The following is a 17,609-nucleotide window of genomic DNA, read 5'->3' on the forward strand; positions in this document are numbered from 1 at the left end:
ATATTAATAAAGGATAAACCAGGGAGAGAAAAGGAAGCCCCAAGTAATTGAGGAGCTGGTCGCACTGGCACGAGCGGGCATCACGGCCCTGCAGCCCTTTGCGCTTTACCCCTCGCGCTTCTAGTCTGCGTCACCCCTCGCGCCTCTATTCTGCAGCGCACGCAGCGCCCTCTGGAGCTTTCCCAAAACGGGCCTAACCCTCTGTCCTTCCGTTCCACCGAGCCTGCCTCGGGAAAGTGCGCGCTTTTCCAGATCTCACATGACAAATCACTTCTCTCGCACAAAGCAGGGGAAAAACGAAATTGGACCGCCCTGCAGAAATGAAGCCAACAGAAGAAAATGCTGACTTTTCAAGCCCTGCAAATCCCGCTAACCATGGAACATTCTGGACAGCAAACTTTCCAAGTACAGATGTACTCACAATGCCGGAGCCTTAAAGGCTGAGGAAGAGAACGACGGACATGCGAGTTTGCCTGCCTCCGCCTCTCCCGCACTCAGTCTCCTCTTTAGCAGCGCCGCGTGCTGGTATGCAGACTCCCCCTGCATTCCACCAGGCGCACGTCCTGATCCGTCCTGCATTAGAAGCTGTGGAGACAAGACCTGGCCGCGCGCACAACGTTATCCTATGGGGAAACGCGCGCGGCCAGGTCTTGTCTCACTTCGGCGTCTCAGACTGCTGAGAAGCCGACAATAGTTCTCTGGCGAGAACGCGCTTTCAGCGCGTTATAGCCGAGACCTAAAAAGAAAGGTTACAATTTAACGTTCTAGTGATTGCCATGGAGCTCTGGTCAACTTAAAGGGAAATATACTTTGCTCTAATTCCTTCCACCTAAGCAATTAGGACTAAATTTTAACTTAATTGGACTGAGCAGCTTTCTTCAGGACAGGGTATAATCCAGCCCAGCCAACATATCTGGGGCTCCCCTTCTTACTCGTAGAAGCTCTGCACATGGATGTAGGATGAATAAGATCAGAAAAAGAAGCCTTATCTGCCTTCATTTTAATGTGTAAGGTCTACTTCTCTAGCGTTGTGGGGATCTCTACTGTCAAGTCCATCTAAGAGTGCAGGCTGCCCTGTGGGATTAGTTCTTGCCTTGCACTATCGAACAGACCCTGAAATCTGTTGTGCTAGCACTACAGTGAAGCACTGCTAAATCAGACCAAGACGGAAAGCAGTGCCGTATTGCCAACCTGACCCAAAGCTGGTCGTTTTGAGCCATCTGCTTGAAGAGTAAACTTCTGAAAAGTCATTTGAGTTGTAAACATCTGGAGAGAAAATGGAGAACAGAGTATAAGGATAGCGACAAAGAGGAGTATAAACAAGGTCTTGCCATATATAAACAGGAGATCCATCAGGCAAAGCTTCTATTTTATTCCATAAAGATCAATAGAGCTACCAACTCTGCTAGGGAATTATTCAATACAGTCACCAGCTTGGCCAATTCAGTGGCTATTACAATTACACCTAGTCAGGTGCTCTGTGAAACTCTGCCCAGTTTCTTTTATGAGAAAGTGAATACCATCTTTTCCGTTTTCACCAATGCAATTCCAAAAACTTTGGCGGACCAAGCAGATAACCTGTATGTAGAAAAAAAGGGTTGTTGGACAATTTTCCTAAGCTTACTTCCACAGATACTGTCAACCTCCTGATGCAGGTGAAATCTGGTTCCCCTTCGGATCCCTGTCCGATAGCGATTTTAAAGTTAGCAGCAGAGCCGGTCGTTCAAGTCTTGACACCCATTTTTAATGCGTTGTATAAAGAAGGCTATTACCCGTTGGACTGGAAAAAAAACTCCATTCTGCCTTTATTAAAGAAACCGAACCTCGACACTAAAAATCCTAATAATTTCATGCCAAAATCAAGACTTCCGATACCGGCGGAAATTGTCGAGAGACATATCAATATGCAGCTTAGCCAATTTCTGGAATTCACGCAAGCTCTTGACCAAACGCAGTATGGCTTTCAAGGGGGTCACAGTACTGAAGCTGCACTTTTGAAATCCACAGAAGAGGTTTGGACTAATTTAGATCAAGGTGGCAAGGCAGCTCTGATTAAGCTAGATCTCTGTGCAGCATTCGACGCGGTCCATCACGATTTGTTGATGGACCGGCTGCAGGAGATTGGCATACGCGGGCAGCAGGGAGACTTCTTAGGATCGCTCGTGTCGAATCGGAGTCAGCAGGTGGCGCTGGACTAATTTGTATCAGACCCTTTATCTTTGCCATGTGGGGTCCCGCAAGGGTCCTCACTGAGTCCGACATTATTTAACATATATGTATCCTCGCTGGCACCTCTTATTCGTTCATTTGGCTTTAGTTTGACTATGTATGCGGATGATATGCAAATTGGAGTGTCTCTTCTTCCATCAGAGGCAAAAGGCACAGCTCGCCGTCTTAAAGAGTGTATGAATTCCATAGGGATTTGGATGGCCCAAAATTGCCTTAAATTCAACTCTAGCAAGACAGAGGTGTTGTGCTTTGGCATTAATCCTAATTTCAGGACACCAGAATGGTGGCAACATACCCTTGGCCCTCTCCCCGACCCGAACAGGAAGGTTAAAAACCTAGGTGTATGGGTGGACCAGAAGCTCCATTTTAAAGACCATATTTACCCACAGAATGCCGAAAAATAGTTATCACTTCCCTCAGACTGGTGTTGGGCATCCCAAAATACGCCCCAATAGCGAAAGAGTTACGGAAGTTGAACTTGCTGACAGGAAGCGTACCTGGTTCAAGGCATTGTGTCTGGTTCATAAGGCACTGTACGGAGCAGGACCGGCCTATCTAAAAGAGCGGCTGCACTGGTACATTCCTAACAGACCTTTCGTTCCTCTGATGCCAAACTGGTTCATGTGCCATCTGTAGAAAAAAGCCACATGTGGAGGCAAAAGCTTTGTAGTCAATGCAGCTAGAGCCTGGAATCTGCTCCCCCTGTATTTGAGAGGTATGTTGAACCTTATGGCTTTTCGAAAAGCCTTAAAAACTTGGTTGTTTGCGGACTAGCATTACTCTGGGCTCATTCCGAAGGATGTTTCACATAGCGCCAGGAACCTACGGCTAACAGTGCGCTCAATAAATGCTATAACCTAACATAACAACATGTAACCTTGTGAGCAGCACCCCACGTGGTAGCTTATCACCTTAATCAGCCCCAGTCACGAGCTCAGAGCTAACTCCCTAAACCAATAATAAAAAGGGCAAAAACCTATCTCCACTATGACATGCCCGAAGGCCACTTCTGTGATGCATGACTTTGTGACTGCAACCCGCTGGTACTTGCCTTTCAACTCCACGACCACCAAAGTAGCTTCCACCACGGAGGGGTGCTCCGACAACACCCGTTCCGAAGCAAACAGCTTTGCAACAGAGCCACATACTGTGGTCCCCCGCCTATACGTGAACTAATGGCCCTGTCACAAATATTGCACACTTGTAAAAGATGCCAAACACCCATAAGAGGATACTTGCACAAGTATGATATACACTCATACCCTGGGGAAACGGAGAAAACATCACACTTGGCTAATTTATACCAGCGTTGTGATTGTTCAATTCTTACATCATTTGTAAGTTACAAAATACTTAATTGATATAATACTTATACATGTTGTGCATTAACTAGTCTTTCAGCCCCTTACCACTCTTCAAGAGCAAGCTTCACTTCTTAACCTTGCTAAACCTGAAAGCTATATTTGGAAATTTAGTGATTTGGCACTAGTACATGGTTCCTGTATTTCGAAGTAGAGTGGCAAAACTTGTCACAAGGATTGCCAAACTGCTTTTGAGTCCTGCAGGCCCGGGAGAACTTGCCAAAAGATGAGTGTAAGGAATTTGGTTATTAGTTGAGAAGGGTGAATACCCTACTCGCATATTAAACACAATCCTTGTCAGGGTGAGCCACAAATGATACTAAATGAACCTGATCTTAACCCTCTGGTAGCTTGGAAATTTTAGACTGGAAAAAAGGATTATTTTACCTGGTCGAAATGGCAGTTCAAAAGTACTACAGCCTTCAGTGGCAGGCTGGAGACCTGATTTGCAGTGCTACTTTAGTAGGTGGCACAATAAGTGCTCCAGCCCACGTGTAGCATTTAATTTATAGGCCCTAGGTACAACTAGTACCATCTACTAGGGACTTGTAAGTAAATTAAATGTGCCAATTTGGTGTATACCAATGTAACCATGCTTGGAAGAGAGAGCACAGGTGTGCAGAGTCCAAATACTTACAAGACCAGGTTCAGCAAAAAATAGGGTCTTTAAGGCAAACATCTGAGGGAATACCATGCAAAAGATGGTTATTTCCAACATGTACCCCCAACCCACCACTAGGAAGAACTTATCAACGTCATGAAAGTTCTCAACACTAAGGCTGAAAACCCTGGTAAGACCATCAACATTGGTGTAGTCAATGCCAGGGTTATATTCCACTGTAAAGTCTGCTCCCTGTAGGGAGATAGATCACCTCAGCCGTTTTGTATTCTTCTAGAGGGTGGTCACATTTAGAACCCTTAAGGGGTTCCTTGATGTTTTGAGTTACACCAATTAGGTGACCTCCCCTTTTCGCTCCTTGACCTCATAAAGCCTGGCACACTGGTCGTTTAAGACCCAGGGCTCCATAGCCATCACCCACAGTTCTGGCCATGTTAATATTCCACCAGCGAGGCCTTCTGGCCGTATCAATGTTTCATCACTTTGTAGCTGGCTTCTAGGTTTTCAGTGACCTCTTTCCTTTCTCCTTCATCTGAGACCGCAGAGCAAACATGTAGCTCACTTAATCTTTAGGGGGTTTCTTGGAAGCTTCCTCCCACCCCTCCTTTACAAGATTGAGATGCCCACATACAGGGTGTCCAAACAGAATTTCAAAGTAACTGAGCCCCATTCTCTTTTGAGACATTTCTTGGTACATAAAGACAATGCATGGCAAGACGATGGCCTCATTGGTTCTGGTAGGTCATTGTTCTGGAGGTGGTATGGGGTTGGAGAACTAATAGCATATTCGATACATGTGTGGCTGTAGATACACATGCTTTGTATAACCCCACCATCTAGTGTTAGGCTCGGATAATTACACGTTGTTTATGTTTGTGGAAATGTTTCGAGTGACGAGGCTGTGTGATGCCTACTTTTAGTGATACTTAACATTGTTAGATTGTTTCTTTTAGCCTACTGGTTTGGATGTATTCTCTCTCTCTCCAGTATGAGATCCTTTCGGGCTTCCTTCAGTTCCCAAGTAGATCACTTTCTCAACGGTATTGTCTTGATTACGTAGTCAATCTTTCATTTTGAGAAAAAGAACGGTTTTATGCGTCTGGTTCTTTGACTCACCTTGATGGCCTAAAGGCAACGCCGAGCTGGACCCTTTCCAAATTCACAGATCTCACCATAAAAAAAGCTGCGGATTGAATGCACTCCATTCTGCTTCTGTCTGAATTACCATTCCAAATATCCTCACACCGACCTACATTCGATCTGTAATTTGTCTGTCGTCCAACCATAGGAAAGGTACCAGTGAGCACTGCAGATCATTCTGATCTAAAAAGACTCTTCGTGATCGGCACGCACGGCAACTTGAAATGCAGCTAGACAAAAGGACAACACTCCCGACATATTTTGCCAACAGGATGAGGAAGAAGAGGAAGCCTCAGCAGCCCAGAAGGATTCCTTCTCCAACCACAAAACCTATTCAGAGTCGGAGACTGAGCAAAATCAAGTCCTACTGGAGTCTTCCGAAAGGTGTCAGACCGTGAGTACACTTACCCCGGATCCAAAAGCCAAAAAATCAGCTTGACCAATAAACCTGCTCACAGGCCGTAACGACAGAAAAGCCATGGTGCGCACCCAAGTACCGTCTCAGACGCACCTCCCTTGGGCTCAGTGCCGAAACACCGAGCAACAGCCGGGGCCTCCACCAAATCAGACTTGGCATTGTACATTAGGTTCGGTACCAAAAGATAAAAGTCACAGTGCTTTGGCACCAACTACACCCACACAGAATACTAAGCATCTACTGGCACTGAAATGCTTTACATTCTGTTAGAAAACACCACCAGAGCCAAATCTTGAAAACATGCAAGAGCGGCTCGATAAGAGTAAAAAAAAAAATTACAAACACAGCCTGGGACAAAGAAGATGACTCTCCAATTGACAACGTCTCGGCCCTCTAGGAGACCTTTGTTCTTTGAAGATGCTATTTGTGCTCTAGCTCCATCTCTCAAAATGAAGAAAATGGACATTGCCACTAGCCCTTTACACACTACACTTTCTAACTCTCCAATTCCACCAAAACCAGCCCCACCATCCAGTTTACCACCCACTTCACCACACCAATCTGAAGCAGGCGATTTCTCACAACATTCACCAATATTAGATGACAATGATACTATAGGAGAGGGCAAACACCCTGGGGAGCCATGGAACGGCTATTATATAGAACTAAAAGGGGATACAGATCCAGATCGCCCATCCCCACCAAATGATGCTTCACCATATCAGGACTAGATAGCCAGAGCTGCGGCATACCACCTGGTGCCCCTACATAAGGGCCCTATAGAGGATAACTTCCTCTTTGAGACCCTCACAACTACTCAACAAGGATCTCAATATTTGCCAATTCTCAAAGGAGTACTGTGTCATGCAGATGACATTTTTATATATCCGGTGAAATCACAAAACACCACGGGTTGACAAAAAGTATATTGCCGCACCGCGTCATGGCGATGGTGCGGGGCGTTATTCCAGAATAAAATAGCATTGCACCAATATCTCTCTAGGTAAATATACAGAAATATCTATATTAATGGGACTGAAAATAAACGTGGCCCAACAAAACATACTTGTAGCAAGGTAGTAGTAATTACACAGTCGGCCATTTATTACTACAGTGCTAGCTGTATCCTCTGGCTTTTCTATACCTGGCCAATGCACCATATCATCACTGCTTCCCAATATGAACTTCATTAAGAGACATAGACCAGTATTTCTCCACCCACAGAGTTACCTATGCCTGGAGGTACCAGCAACTCCTGGAGCAGGGGAAAAACCACATGATGAACACTCTAGGTATCTATAAAGTCAACCTCATTTAATTGAGGTTAACTTCTTTTTTTACTGGTATTCACCCATCTAACAAACAAAATGCCTCCGTATAATTTAATGGGGGTCTCCCCCTTTTTAAACATTGAGCACCTTCCAATAAAGAGTACATACTCCATTCAACCTAACCAGATCACCCGTCGGAAGACTTCACATGATCCACAATTTAAAGCCAAAAAGTCGACCGGTATGCTTTTACCAATGATAAGACTGCTTCTGCCAGGCCCTATGGACAACTCTCTGTAGTTTGCTAAAATATACTATACACATTCCCGAGGGGAGCACAATGGCTTGCCACCGTAGAGCCATGCTTACAGCCCTAGTGAGCTAAACCACCTCTAAGTGTGCCACCCTTACATTCTGCAACAATCTGCTATGATTCAAAATATTCAGCATATTTCTGTAAATATACATCCAAACCTTATGAACATGCTTGTTACATAAAATTTGTCTATAGCACTATATATATTTATTAAAGGACAGTTAAATACGGACTCCTTGTTAGTAGCCAAGGAGTCCTAAGTAGATACAGCCCTTGAAAAGATAAAAAAAGACAGAGGTAGCCAAATCTATGGGGGCCTCCAAGCTCACCCTATTGTGGGTCTTTTCGTTGCCCAACTTTCAAACTGGGTGCCAGGTGTGCTTCCACGGACACTGCAGGGTCCTCCTACAAAAGCAAAGGACAATCCTCCACCTCTAAAAGCTTCTATAGAAGATCATATAGAGGCAACAATTCCAAAGGCCGCGTCTCAGAAATTCTACCAATACCGCAAATACAAACACTAAACATTAACTTCTTCAACATTCCCCTTGAACATCTAACACCTGTTGAGGGATGTCTTCAAAGCTTTTACACTGCATGGAAATCCATCACAACAGATCAATGGTTTTTGGACATTATCCAACATGATTACTGTTGGGAGCTCCAAATACCCCACCCGCAAGCACAAACTAGCCATACACCACCAAGCCTTCCTCAAACAATAGATTTCATCTCTTACTCAAAGGAGCCATAGAGCCAGTTCAACTTCATCGAATAGCAGTATGCTCACTATACTTTCCCATTCCCAAATAGGATGGCTTACTTTCACCAATTCTAAACTTCAGTCCCCTAAATGACTACATCCTTTTGGAACATTTCCACAATGGTCACCCTTTAGGAAGATATACTATTGCTGCAAAAGGGTGACTTCATGGCTGCATTAGACCTAAATGTCACCTACTTTCATATACCCATCCATCCTTCACATCGGATATACCTGTGTTTGTCATCCAAGGAAAGCACTATCAATTCAAAGTTCTTCCCTTCGAAGTCCACTCCGCACCACGGGTATTCACAAAATGCCTAGCAGTAGTGGCTGCACATCTGCACAGACAAAACATTCATCTATTTCCTTACTTAGACGATTGGCTTGTAAAGGCACACAGCTCTCATGTTTGCAGCCAACATACACAGGAAACACTCGTCCTACTACAACTAGAGTTCACTATCAACCTGCAAAAATCCCACCTAAAACCATCCCAAATACTACTGTATTTAGGAGCCACACTCAATGTGCACTTGGGATTAGCATACCCACATACGGCCAGAATACAAAACATTCTGTCCCTAGTCCAACGGTCTCAAACCACTTTCAAGTCAGTCAGAACAGTAATGTGCCTTTGGACACAGTCACATGGTCAGCCATACAATCTAATGTTGGTAGACAGCCACACACATCACTTTCTGCAGTGGTGGAACTCCCAAAACCTGTCCAAGGGACGGCTGTTTCTAGACCCAGTTTCCCAAGCCATTCTAACAGTAGATGTTTCACTAAAAGGATGGTGGAGCTCGCCTTCAAAATCTTACAATTCAGCGTGTATGGGACTTCAAATACCAGGGTCTACATATAAATTACCTAGAGCTTCAAGCTGTTCACCTGTCATTGAAAGAATTCCTGCCTCACTTGAAAAACAAGGTTGTCCTAGTCCAGACAGTCATGACAACCATGTACTGTCTACAAAAACAGGGGTGGGGGGGGCTCACTCTGCAATTATCGCACCTAGCCCAGACCATATGGCACTTAGTAGGTCATCACAACATTAATCTCCTGGCAGAGCATATACCAGGGGCAAACCATCAAGTTGCAGACCTCCTCAGCAGGACGCAGCAACAAGCCCATGATGAATGGGAACTCCACCGCAGAGTCCACTACCATACTTTCACAAGTGGAGATTTCCACAAATAAACTTATTCGCAACCCCAGAAAACGCAAAATGGCTAAACTTCACAACCAGGTTTCCACACCCACTGTCCAGGGGCCGTGCTCCATGGACGAACTTGTCAGGGATATTTGCCTACGCTTTTCCACCTCCCCCACTACTTCCGTTTGTAGACCGAAAACTCAGGAAGACCATCCTCAGCCTAATTCTCATAACTCCAACTTGGGCTTGTCAACCATGGTTAACCACACTACTGGAAGTCTCAGGTTCCCCGTGAGAAACTTCCCCTCAACCTGGACCTTCTCACACAGAACCATGGCAAAATCAGGTATCCTAAAGAAATGAGCCTTGCCATATGGTTTCTCAAGTGATAGAATGTGGCCCTACAACTAGAAATGCTACACTGCTAAACGGAAAAAAATGTGTTCTATACTGCCAGCATCAAAAAATAAACTCTTTAGATGCACAGGTTCAAACAATTATTTATTTAGAAAGTTTTGTATAGCGCAAACGTGGCCCTCGTGGGTATCAGAGCGTTTTACATGGATGTAACACAATTAGCACTTGGTCTGATCAACAAGCAAACATATGCATGAGGGGGATCTGCTGCATCTTCGAACCTCAGGTTTAGCCTACATGTCAATACGCCTAGACCTTGCTGCAATTGCAGTCTAGCTACAAAACGGACAACGTGTATCTTTATTCAAAATACCTGTCATTAAAGAGTTCATGTAGGGACTTAAGAGTAATTCCCCCTACACTTCCACCAGCGCCAGTATGGAATCTCAACATTGTACTAACAAGGCTCATGGGGCCTCCATTTTGAACCACTACATTCCTGCCAACTCCAATACTTATGTTGGAAAGTAGCTTTTCTAATAGCTACCACTTCACTCAGACGTGTCAATAAGCTCCAAGCACTAACCTTAGAAGAACCCTTCTACCAACTCCACCAAGACAAAGTGGTGCTCGGAACAAGCCCAAAGTTTTTTCCCAAAGTAGTCTCTCCTTTCCATATTAATCAATCAATAGAATTACCTGTATTCCTTCAGCAAACTGATTCTATTGCGTAAAGAGCTCTTCATACTCTTGACTTTAAAAGAGCGTTAATGTATTATATCGACGGAACCAAAGTACTCAGAAAAACTAAGCAATTATTTGTTGCTTTCTCACCTCCTCACACGTCGAACCTATTTTAAAAAATGTAATTTGTAGGTGGATAGTCAAATTTATTCAAACTTGTTATGCTAAAGCTAAAAATGCATTTACCTGTACCCCATAGGGCTCACTCAACCTGTAAAATCGTAGCCTCTATGGCATTTTTAGGGAACATTCCTAATGCTGACATTTACAAAGCAGCAACATGGTCCACACCACACATCTTCACAAAACATTACTGTGTGGATTTTTCAGCATGTCAACAAACCAATGTTGGACAAGGAGTACTTTGCAGAAAGCCCTTAAAACTTATTCATGCTTCATGGATAACTTAGGACTGAAGTTAAATGCTAAAAAAAACATTTGTAATGGCATGTGGGAAGGGGAGAAAGAAATGTAACTGCATTCCTCTGGGGGTTAATAGGGTAGACTCCACAAACATTTTTACATATCTAGGTGTTTTATTTGCAAATTCAGGCTCATGGGCCCGGCGGTGAGGAGTAGGAGCCTGTTATTTATGAAGTCAACTACTACCCCCGTTAATTTCTCTAAGAAAATGGGAAATAGGCCACCTGCTATACTTCTTAAGATTTATCTGGCCAAATGTATTAGCATTGCGATTTTTGAGCCGGGCGTGTGGGGCTGCCTTGATGTTTCTCTAATCCAACGAGTGGAAAATTCTTTTTTAAGATTTATTTTAGCTGTTCCGGCTAGTTTTCCGGTTTTTAACTGTCACAGCGAGCTGGGTATTTCGTATGTCTCTGAAATTATAAAAATGCAACCTGTATTATGGCATTGTGTATGGGCCACTAGCAGCGCAAGTTTAAATAGAGAAATAATCAGGGACGCAATGAATCTGGATCATGCTGGTAAAATTACGTGGTTGAGCTATGTTAAAAAATTTCTTTATGACATAGGATATCCTGACTACTATTTTTCACCAGAGAAAATGTGTACCATCCCTAGAAAGGAACTCAAAATAATTTGCCTATCCCACTTAGTCTCTCAGAGCTGGCTTGGAGATTAATAAAGGGTCGGTAATCCAACATCAAATGACCCTGATTACGTTCAACATTCAACCCTACCCTGTATGCTGTATCAATGGATACAATAGATATCTCCTGACTCGATTTAGGTTTAATAGCTTTCACCGACTTGTCAGTTATCCAAAAGTTAACGATTGATCCAGAGAACTTAACCCTTGCCCTTGCGATAAAGTGTCACCCCAATATACCATTCATGTGATACTGTTCTGTACATTTTATGCAAGGGAAAGAATTAAATGGATTCTTCCATTACTAAAACAAGCAGGTTTGAGACAATGTAGACCAGCTTTTTTATATTTACAATGTTTAGATAGTTTGTTTACTATTTTTGCTATGTCTGGTTTTCTGAAAAATATTTTTAGAGTTCGGAAAAGCCCAAATGAATTAAATGGATGTGATTATTGCTCCGCCACTATTACTATGTAAGCTTACTGAATGCACAATATGCACTTTGCACTAGATAACGTATAAAGATCATATCAAATGTTTTTAATGCTTGTGTATGCTTTTGTGATTTTAACCCCTTCGCTGCTGGCCCGTTTCCGCCGCTGTGCGGTAAACAAATGAACAGGGGCGGGCCATGACGAACCCCAGCCGTCATCAGCACACGAGCACCGTAGTGCATGACGGCTGGGGTTCGTCATCAGCATGCAAGGGGTTAAACGCCCAAAATCGAATAAAGCTACATTTGAATTGAATTGAGTATTTTTTTACTCTCTTTCAAACAACTGCAACCGCCACAGGCTAGCCACCGCTTTGGGAGAGGGACTGCTTTACAGTCTATGCAAATCATGTGTATATACGGCCACACATGCCATGAACTAAATGTCACTTACCCTCTAAGCATCTGTTCTTGGTATGTAGTGCTGTAGGTTCACATGTGCCCACCCTCCTCCCCGGAGGCCTGTATAGGTCACAGTTTACTGCTTCATTTTACCTTAATTCACATTACTGGCATGGACATCACATTACTAATACTTACTCTAACTCCATTCTTATCCGCCTGCTGCAAAACAATCTAACAGTGGAGTCTATGCCCATGCGCGGTATCACCAAAAGGATGAGTCACACACCTTGTGACTCAAAAAACTTCTTCGGACATAAAAAACATATAATCATCTGAGCCCAGCACTAGATGGTGGGCTTATGCAAATCATGTGAATCTACAGCACTAAATGCTAAGAACAGCTGCTTACAAGATAAGCAGCATAATCCATCCCACACTCCTACCTACTGGACTTAATATAGGCACACATGAAGTTGATGCCCTGTCAAACACAACCTCCTTGCGGAAACCCACCGGGTTAATCACCATCAGTGAACTGACGGTCTCCCTGAGAGCCTCCAACCTCTGCCCATTGTTGGTCACCCAATGCCTATACGTCTTAGTATTTTCAGGCATGGGAGTCTTTGGATTCATCTCCTTGACACTAGCAAAACGTTTACACTCCCCCCACAGCACTAACAAGGTCAGTCTCCTCCCGGGCACTACACTTGCCATTACAGGCATAGGCAAACCAATGGGGTCTGCTTCCTTCACTTTTGTTGAGGACTGGATGGGGAATGCATTTCCAGGAAACTTTTAGGTGCCTTTTGACAGCTCTAGGTTTTTTCTTGCCTCGCCCTTAGTCCTCCTGGTGGGGACCCTGTTCATCCTTCTGTTTAGCCCCACCAGTAACCTTCTTATGAACCCTGCTGCTAAACCAGAGGTCTGCTTCCTTGGCAAGCTCTCTGGATACAGTGAACTTGGAGTTTTGTATGTGTTGGCACAGCTCTTGGAAACAATGACTGAATATGTGCTCTTTCAAAACAATATTGCCCTGTGCATTAGAATGACTCACTTTACTTCCCTTCAGTTAACCATCCAGTGCTTTACTGGAGTACCCCATGAAATCCACCCAAGACTTGTAAGGCAGTGTCTGACTCTCTAAATTGTATTCTGTACTTTTCTATGGTAAGACCATATTTCACAACCAGGACTTCTTTCATTAGGGTATGCTTCATCCGGCACCTCTTTTCCAAATGGCAAATTGGGAATGTGTTTCCACAGACAAGACATACCCAATTCTCTTCGGGGACTCTGTGCCTTTCTGAGGCCACCTCATAGGCCTCAAACCACATGTGGATCCTAATACCTCCTCTAAGAACTTCTGTATCACTGACAACACTGCTTAATTTGGAAAAATATAATGGCCTGGGCTCTCGTCAGAAGGCCACTACAGCTTGCACCACACATTGCCCCAGCTATGCTTCCAATGATAGTAACAAAACAAGTACTAACCATCAGACTTCTACAAGTGTGACAATTCGGATTACTTCAGGCCCCTAACGCTACAAGAATGGCTTTGGCGGTAGGTAATAGTCATTTTTTATGTATATAGAATTAATAATAAACTGTTGTTCTGATCATCTCTAAATTATCCAGACAGTGCTACGTTGTGGCAGACTGCGGGAGCTCAGTCGGTAGAGCATGAGTGGCTGAACGAAAGAGCGTCTGGCTCCCGCGATTCCCAAGATAGGGTTACGTGTTCTGGGTTGTCTAATCATTGGTAGGTTTGCTGCAGACAGAATGAATGAGACACAATAGCTAGTCAGTAAGGGATTTTGGGTACCGATGTGATAGGTCAGTACACCACCTATTCCCTAAGGTACTGTTTTCGTGTGCATAGTTCTGTGTATGTGCAGAATCCCCGCAACTGGGAAGGCTGATAACTGCAGGCGTCGGAGTTGTGGTGCAGGCGTGGCGGTGCATCATGCACTTCACAAACGGTGCCCCGATCTTGGTGCATGTCCCGGCGTCACTGGCAGCATCGTTGTTATGCTTTGCAGCACCAACCGCACACTTCTCAGAGCTCAGGAACTGGAATTGGCACACTTTTGAATGCAGTAGTCTAGAGAGGATCCAGGTGCTGGTCATCGGGTGCAGGCGAAGTCTGTGTCCTTGACTTCAGAACAGGAGGGCAAGCTCACAAAAGCCTTTAGAGATTCTTCTTCAAGCCGGTTCACAGCAAAGTTCCAGTCTTTGTCCTCTCTTAGCAGAAGCAGCAACTGCAGGCAAACCCAACAAAGCAACACTGCAATGCGGCAGTACTTCTTCTTTCGACTCTTCTCCTTGGTAGAGGTTCCTCTTGAGTCCAGAAGTAATCTAAGTCTCTTGGGTTTAAGGTCCAATACTTATTCCCCATTTTCTCTTTGTGGCAAGGGTTTCTGAGCCAGTCCAAACCAGTTACTGTCCTCTCTGGTCTAGCATTCCTACAGGAGGTGGAGACCGCATTGTGCAAGGGAGACCAAGCCTATTTAGGTGCTAGGAAACTCCTCCCACTATTCTAAATGCAGCCAAGGTCTTCTCAGCCCAACTATGAGTCACCCAGGAAAGGCAGGGCAAACCCCAACCCCCCTTTGGGACTGTCTAGAATGAATGCACATCCCTAGCTCCTGTCACTCCAAAACCAGACAGTGAATACACCAACCGACAGAGAGACACAGAATGGTTAAACAAGAAAATGCCCATTTTCTAAAAGTGGTATTTTGAAACACACAATTTAAAAAACACTTTTACTAAGAAGTGGGTTATTAAATTCCAAGTTAAGAGAGTCTAAACTTAATTTCTCTATCTTGTCCCAATGGCAACTTACACTTGTAAGATGTTACAGTGCAGCTCCCATGTCATCCTATGGGACAGGCAGCCTTTCAATAGTGAAAAACGACATTGGCAGTATTTTACTATCAGAAAATGTACAATATACCAATGTATGTCCTATCTTTCACATATACTGTACCCTACCCACGGGGTTACCTCGGGCCTACCTTGAGGGGGACTTGCATGTAAGAAAATGCAAAATTAGAGCCTGGCAAGTGGGTGCATTTGCAAGGTCAACACTGCGGTGGCAGGTCTGAGACACATTTACAGAGCTACTCCTGTGGGTGGCATAATCAGTGCTGCAAGCCTACTAATGGCATTTGATATACAGGCCCTGGCACACTTAGTGCACTTTACTAGGGATTTACCAGTAAATCAAATGTGTTAATCGGGGAAAATCAATCATAACTACAGTTTACACCGGGAGCACATGCACTTTGACACTGATCAGCAATGGCAAAGTGCCTAAAGCACCTTAGCCATCAAAAATTAAATCTATCACACAGTCAAAAATGCAGGAGGTAAAGGCAAACATTCAGGGGAAACCACAGCAAGGATGCCAAGTGTATGTATGTATATATATATATGTGTGTATGTGTGTGTGTATATATATATAGATATATATATATATTTTTTGCAGGTGTGCTGTAACTTATTAAAATCTATAATGTGCTTTAGACAAACAGATAACCTATTTATCTTCATTCAATTTTTCTGAATGTTTTTCCCCATCTTTTTCAGGTGATTCATTGGGAAATGGAAAAGATCAACAGGAAGTGATAAAGAATGTATTCTTGTGCTGGTTTATGAACTTTGTACAAAATGTATCTACAAAGCATATTGGATATAAGCGATCTTTCGTTTTATGCATAAATGAACTCCCACTGCACTAGCACCGTCTGTATTTTTACCGTTTATTTAAATTGTACTGTTTATTTAATTTCTATCACAAATGCTGAAAATGAATTGGTATTTGTTTATAATTTTCAGCTGCCACCCTCTTTGTTGAAATGTTGTATTTGTCTTATTAATGCAAAGCACCTGTCACTCCTAGAGTATATGCAAGACTGTTGAAAACCTACTCTTTGGTTTATCTGTTGTGTTCTGAGAATGTCCTGTCACCAAGGCTTTTTTGTGTCTTTTTGTAGATATGATTGTAACAGTTTTTCAGATATCTATTAAATCTAATTTTATTTATTAAACTGAATTTTGGTACTCCTGTGCAGTATTGGTAGTAGATAATAGCTGACTCTGGAGAACAGCCTGCAAAACGCTTGCTGGGCTAATACAACTAAAAAATACTGTCATTTTGTAATAAAATACTGCATTTTTGATATCCTTGTACCCTGTCTATCAACTTAAAGCCATTTGTGACTGTAATTCTTTGTAAGAGAAGCATTTAATAACAACTAAAGAGTTGGCAACCATTCGGAAAGCCTTCTCTGATTTTAGTTCCCTGGTTTCTTCGGTGGTAGACTGGAGAGGGAAGGGGGAGGGAGTGTCATGGTAGCGGGACTGCAGATGTGGGTTAAGGGAAAGGGTCACAATAAGTCTGTCTGCAGAAGCCTTAATCAGAATCTAAAATATTGCTGCTTCCTGATTGTCTGTGCCGTGGTAAGGAGCCATGTTCTCTATGTTCTTTCTACTTTTAAATATTTTATTTTTATCTTCAGGAGGGATTCTCTGTGCCTCAATTCTAGTGTAACTAAAGGAGAACTCACTATATTTGCTGCAGTAAATTAGAAACAGGACTCCATGTGGCTGCTAACATGGCTAAAAATACTTACAGCAAAAAAGAAACAACCAAAAACCATATGGATTTAGGGTCAGATCTCTGTACTGGGGCTGAGTGTTCGACATTGTTCAGCATTTCTTCCATCATTTGTTCTATTTTTATTTGTCACCCTAAGTGGTACAGGTATGCCCATACCTGGGCCCGGTCCTCACCATGCCACCGGAGTCCAGCTATCCTGGCTGATGAGGGGTTATACCCCAAAAGCGATTCTAGAATGCTGGTTTACGGGGCTGGACTGTTCCCACGGGGAGCAGGGTCAATACTGATATACATATTGTTAGGTCCTAACTCAAATGGTGTGGTGAGCAAAAAAAATGTGTTGGCAGGCCACAACATCGCACACGTCATGCCAATTTTTAGGAGGGGGCATACCCTACACTTTTTCACACGGCTGCACCTTCCACAGTCAGTAACAACTGAGAACCATCTGTCCTTTTTGCAGGAGGAAGTGCAAACCCTTTTGGCCAAAGGGGCTATCAAGTGGGTGCCTGGGCCAGAAGTAGAACATGGCTGTTATTCCCATTACTTTTTTAGTGCCAAAGGAAGGAGGCCTCTGTCCTATTTTAGACCTACACCCTCTCAACTTTTCTTAACAAGTAAAGATTCTGAATGCACATGCTGGCTCAGGTCTGGTCTAAACTTGACCCCAGAGTCTGGATGGTGGCGTTGGGTCTAC

The 17,609-nt window shown here is 43.6% G+C and overlaps 1 protein-coding gene across 1 annotated transcript in view; it reads left to right on the plus strand.

Moving 5' to 3' along the window:
• The window catches only part of MTBP (MDM2 binding protein), a 181,060-nt gene extending 164,715 nt beyond the window's left edge, over positions 1-16,345 (plus strand). The window contains exon 22 of the mRNA XM_086966165.1: positions 15,880-16,345. Within this exon, the coding sequence (XP_086822291.1) occupies positions 15,880-15,918 (39 nt within the window). The 3' untranslated portion in view covers positions 15,919-16,345. The remainder of the gene's footprint in view (positions 1-15,879) is intronic.
• The last annotated feature ends 1,264 nt before the right edge of the window (positions 16,346-17,609 follow it).

Source organism: Lissotriton vulgaris, chromosome 4_1 (genome assembly GCF_964263255.1).
Source record: "Lissotriton vulgaris chromosome 4_1, aLisVul1.2, whole genome shotgun sequence".
Classification (NCBI taxonomy): domain Eukaryota; kingdom Metazoa; phylum Chordata; class Amphibia; order Caudata; family Salamandridae; genus Lissotriton; species Lissotriton vulgaris.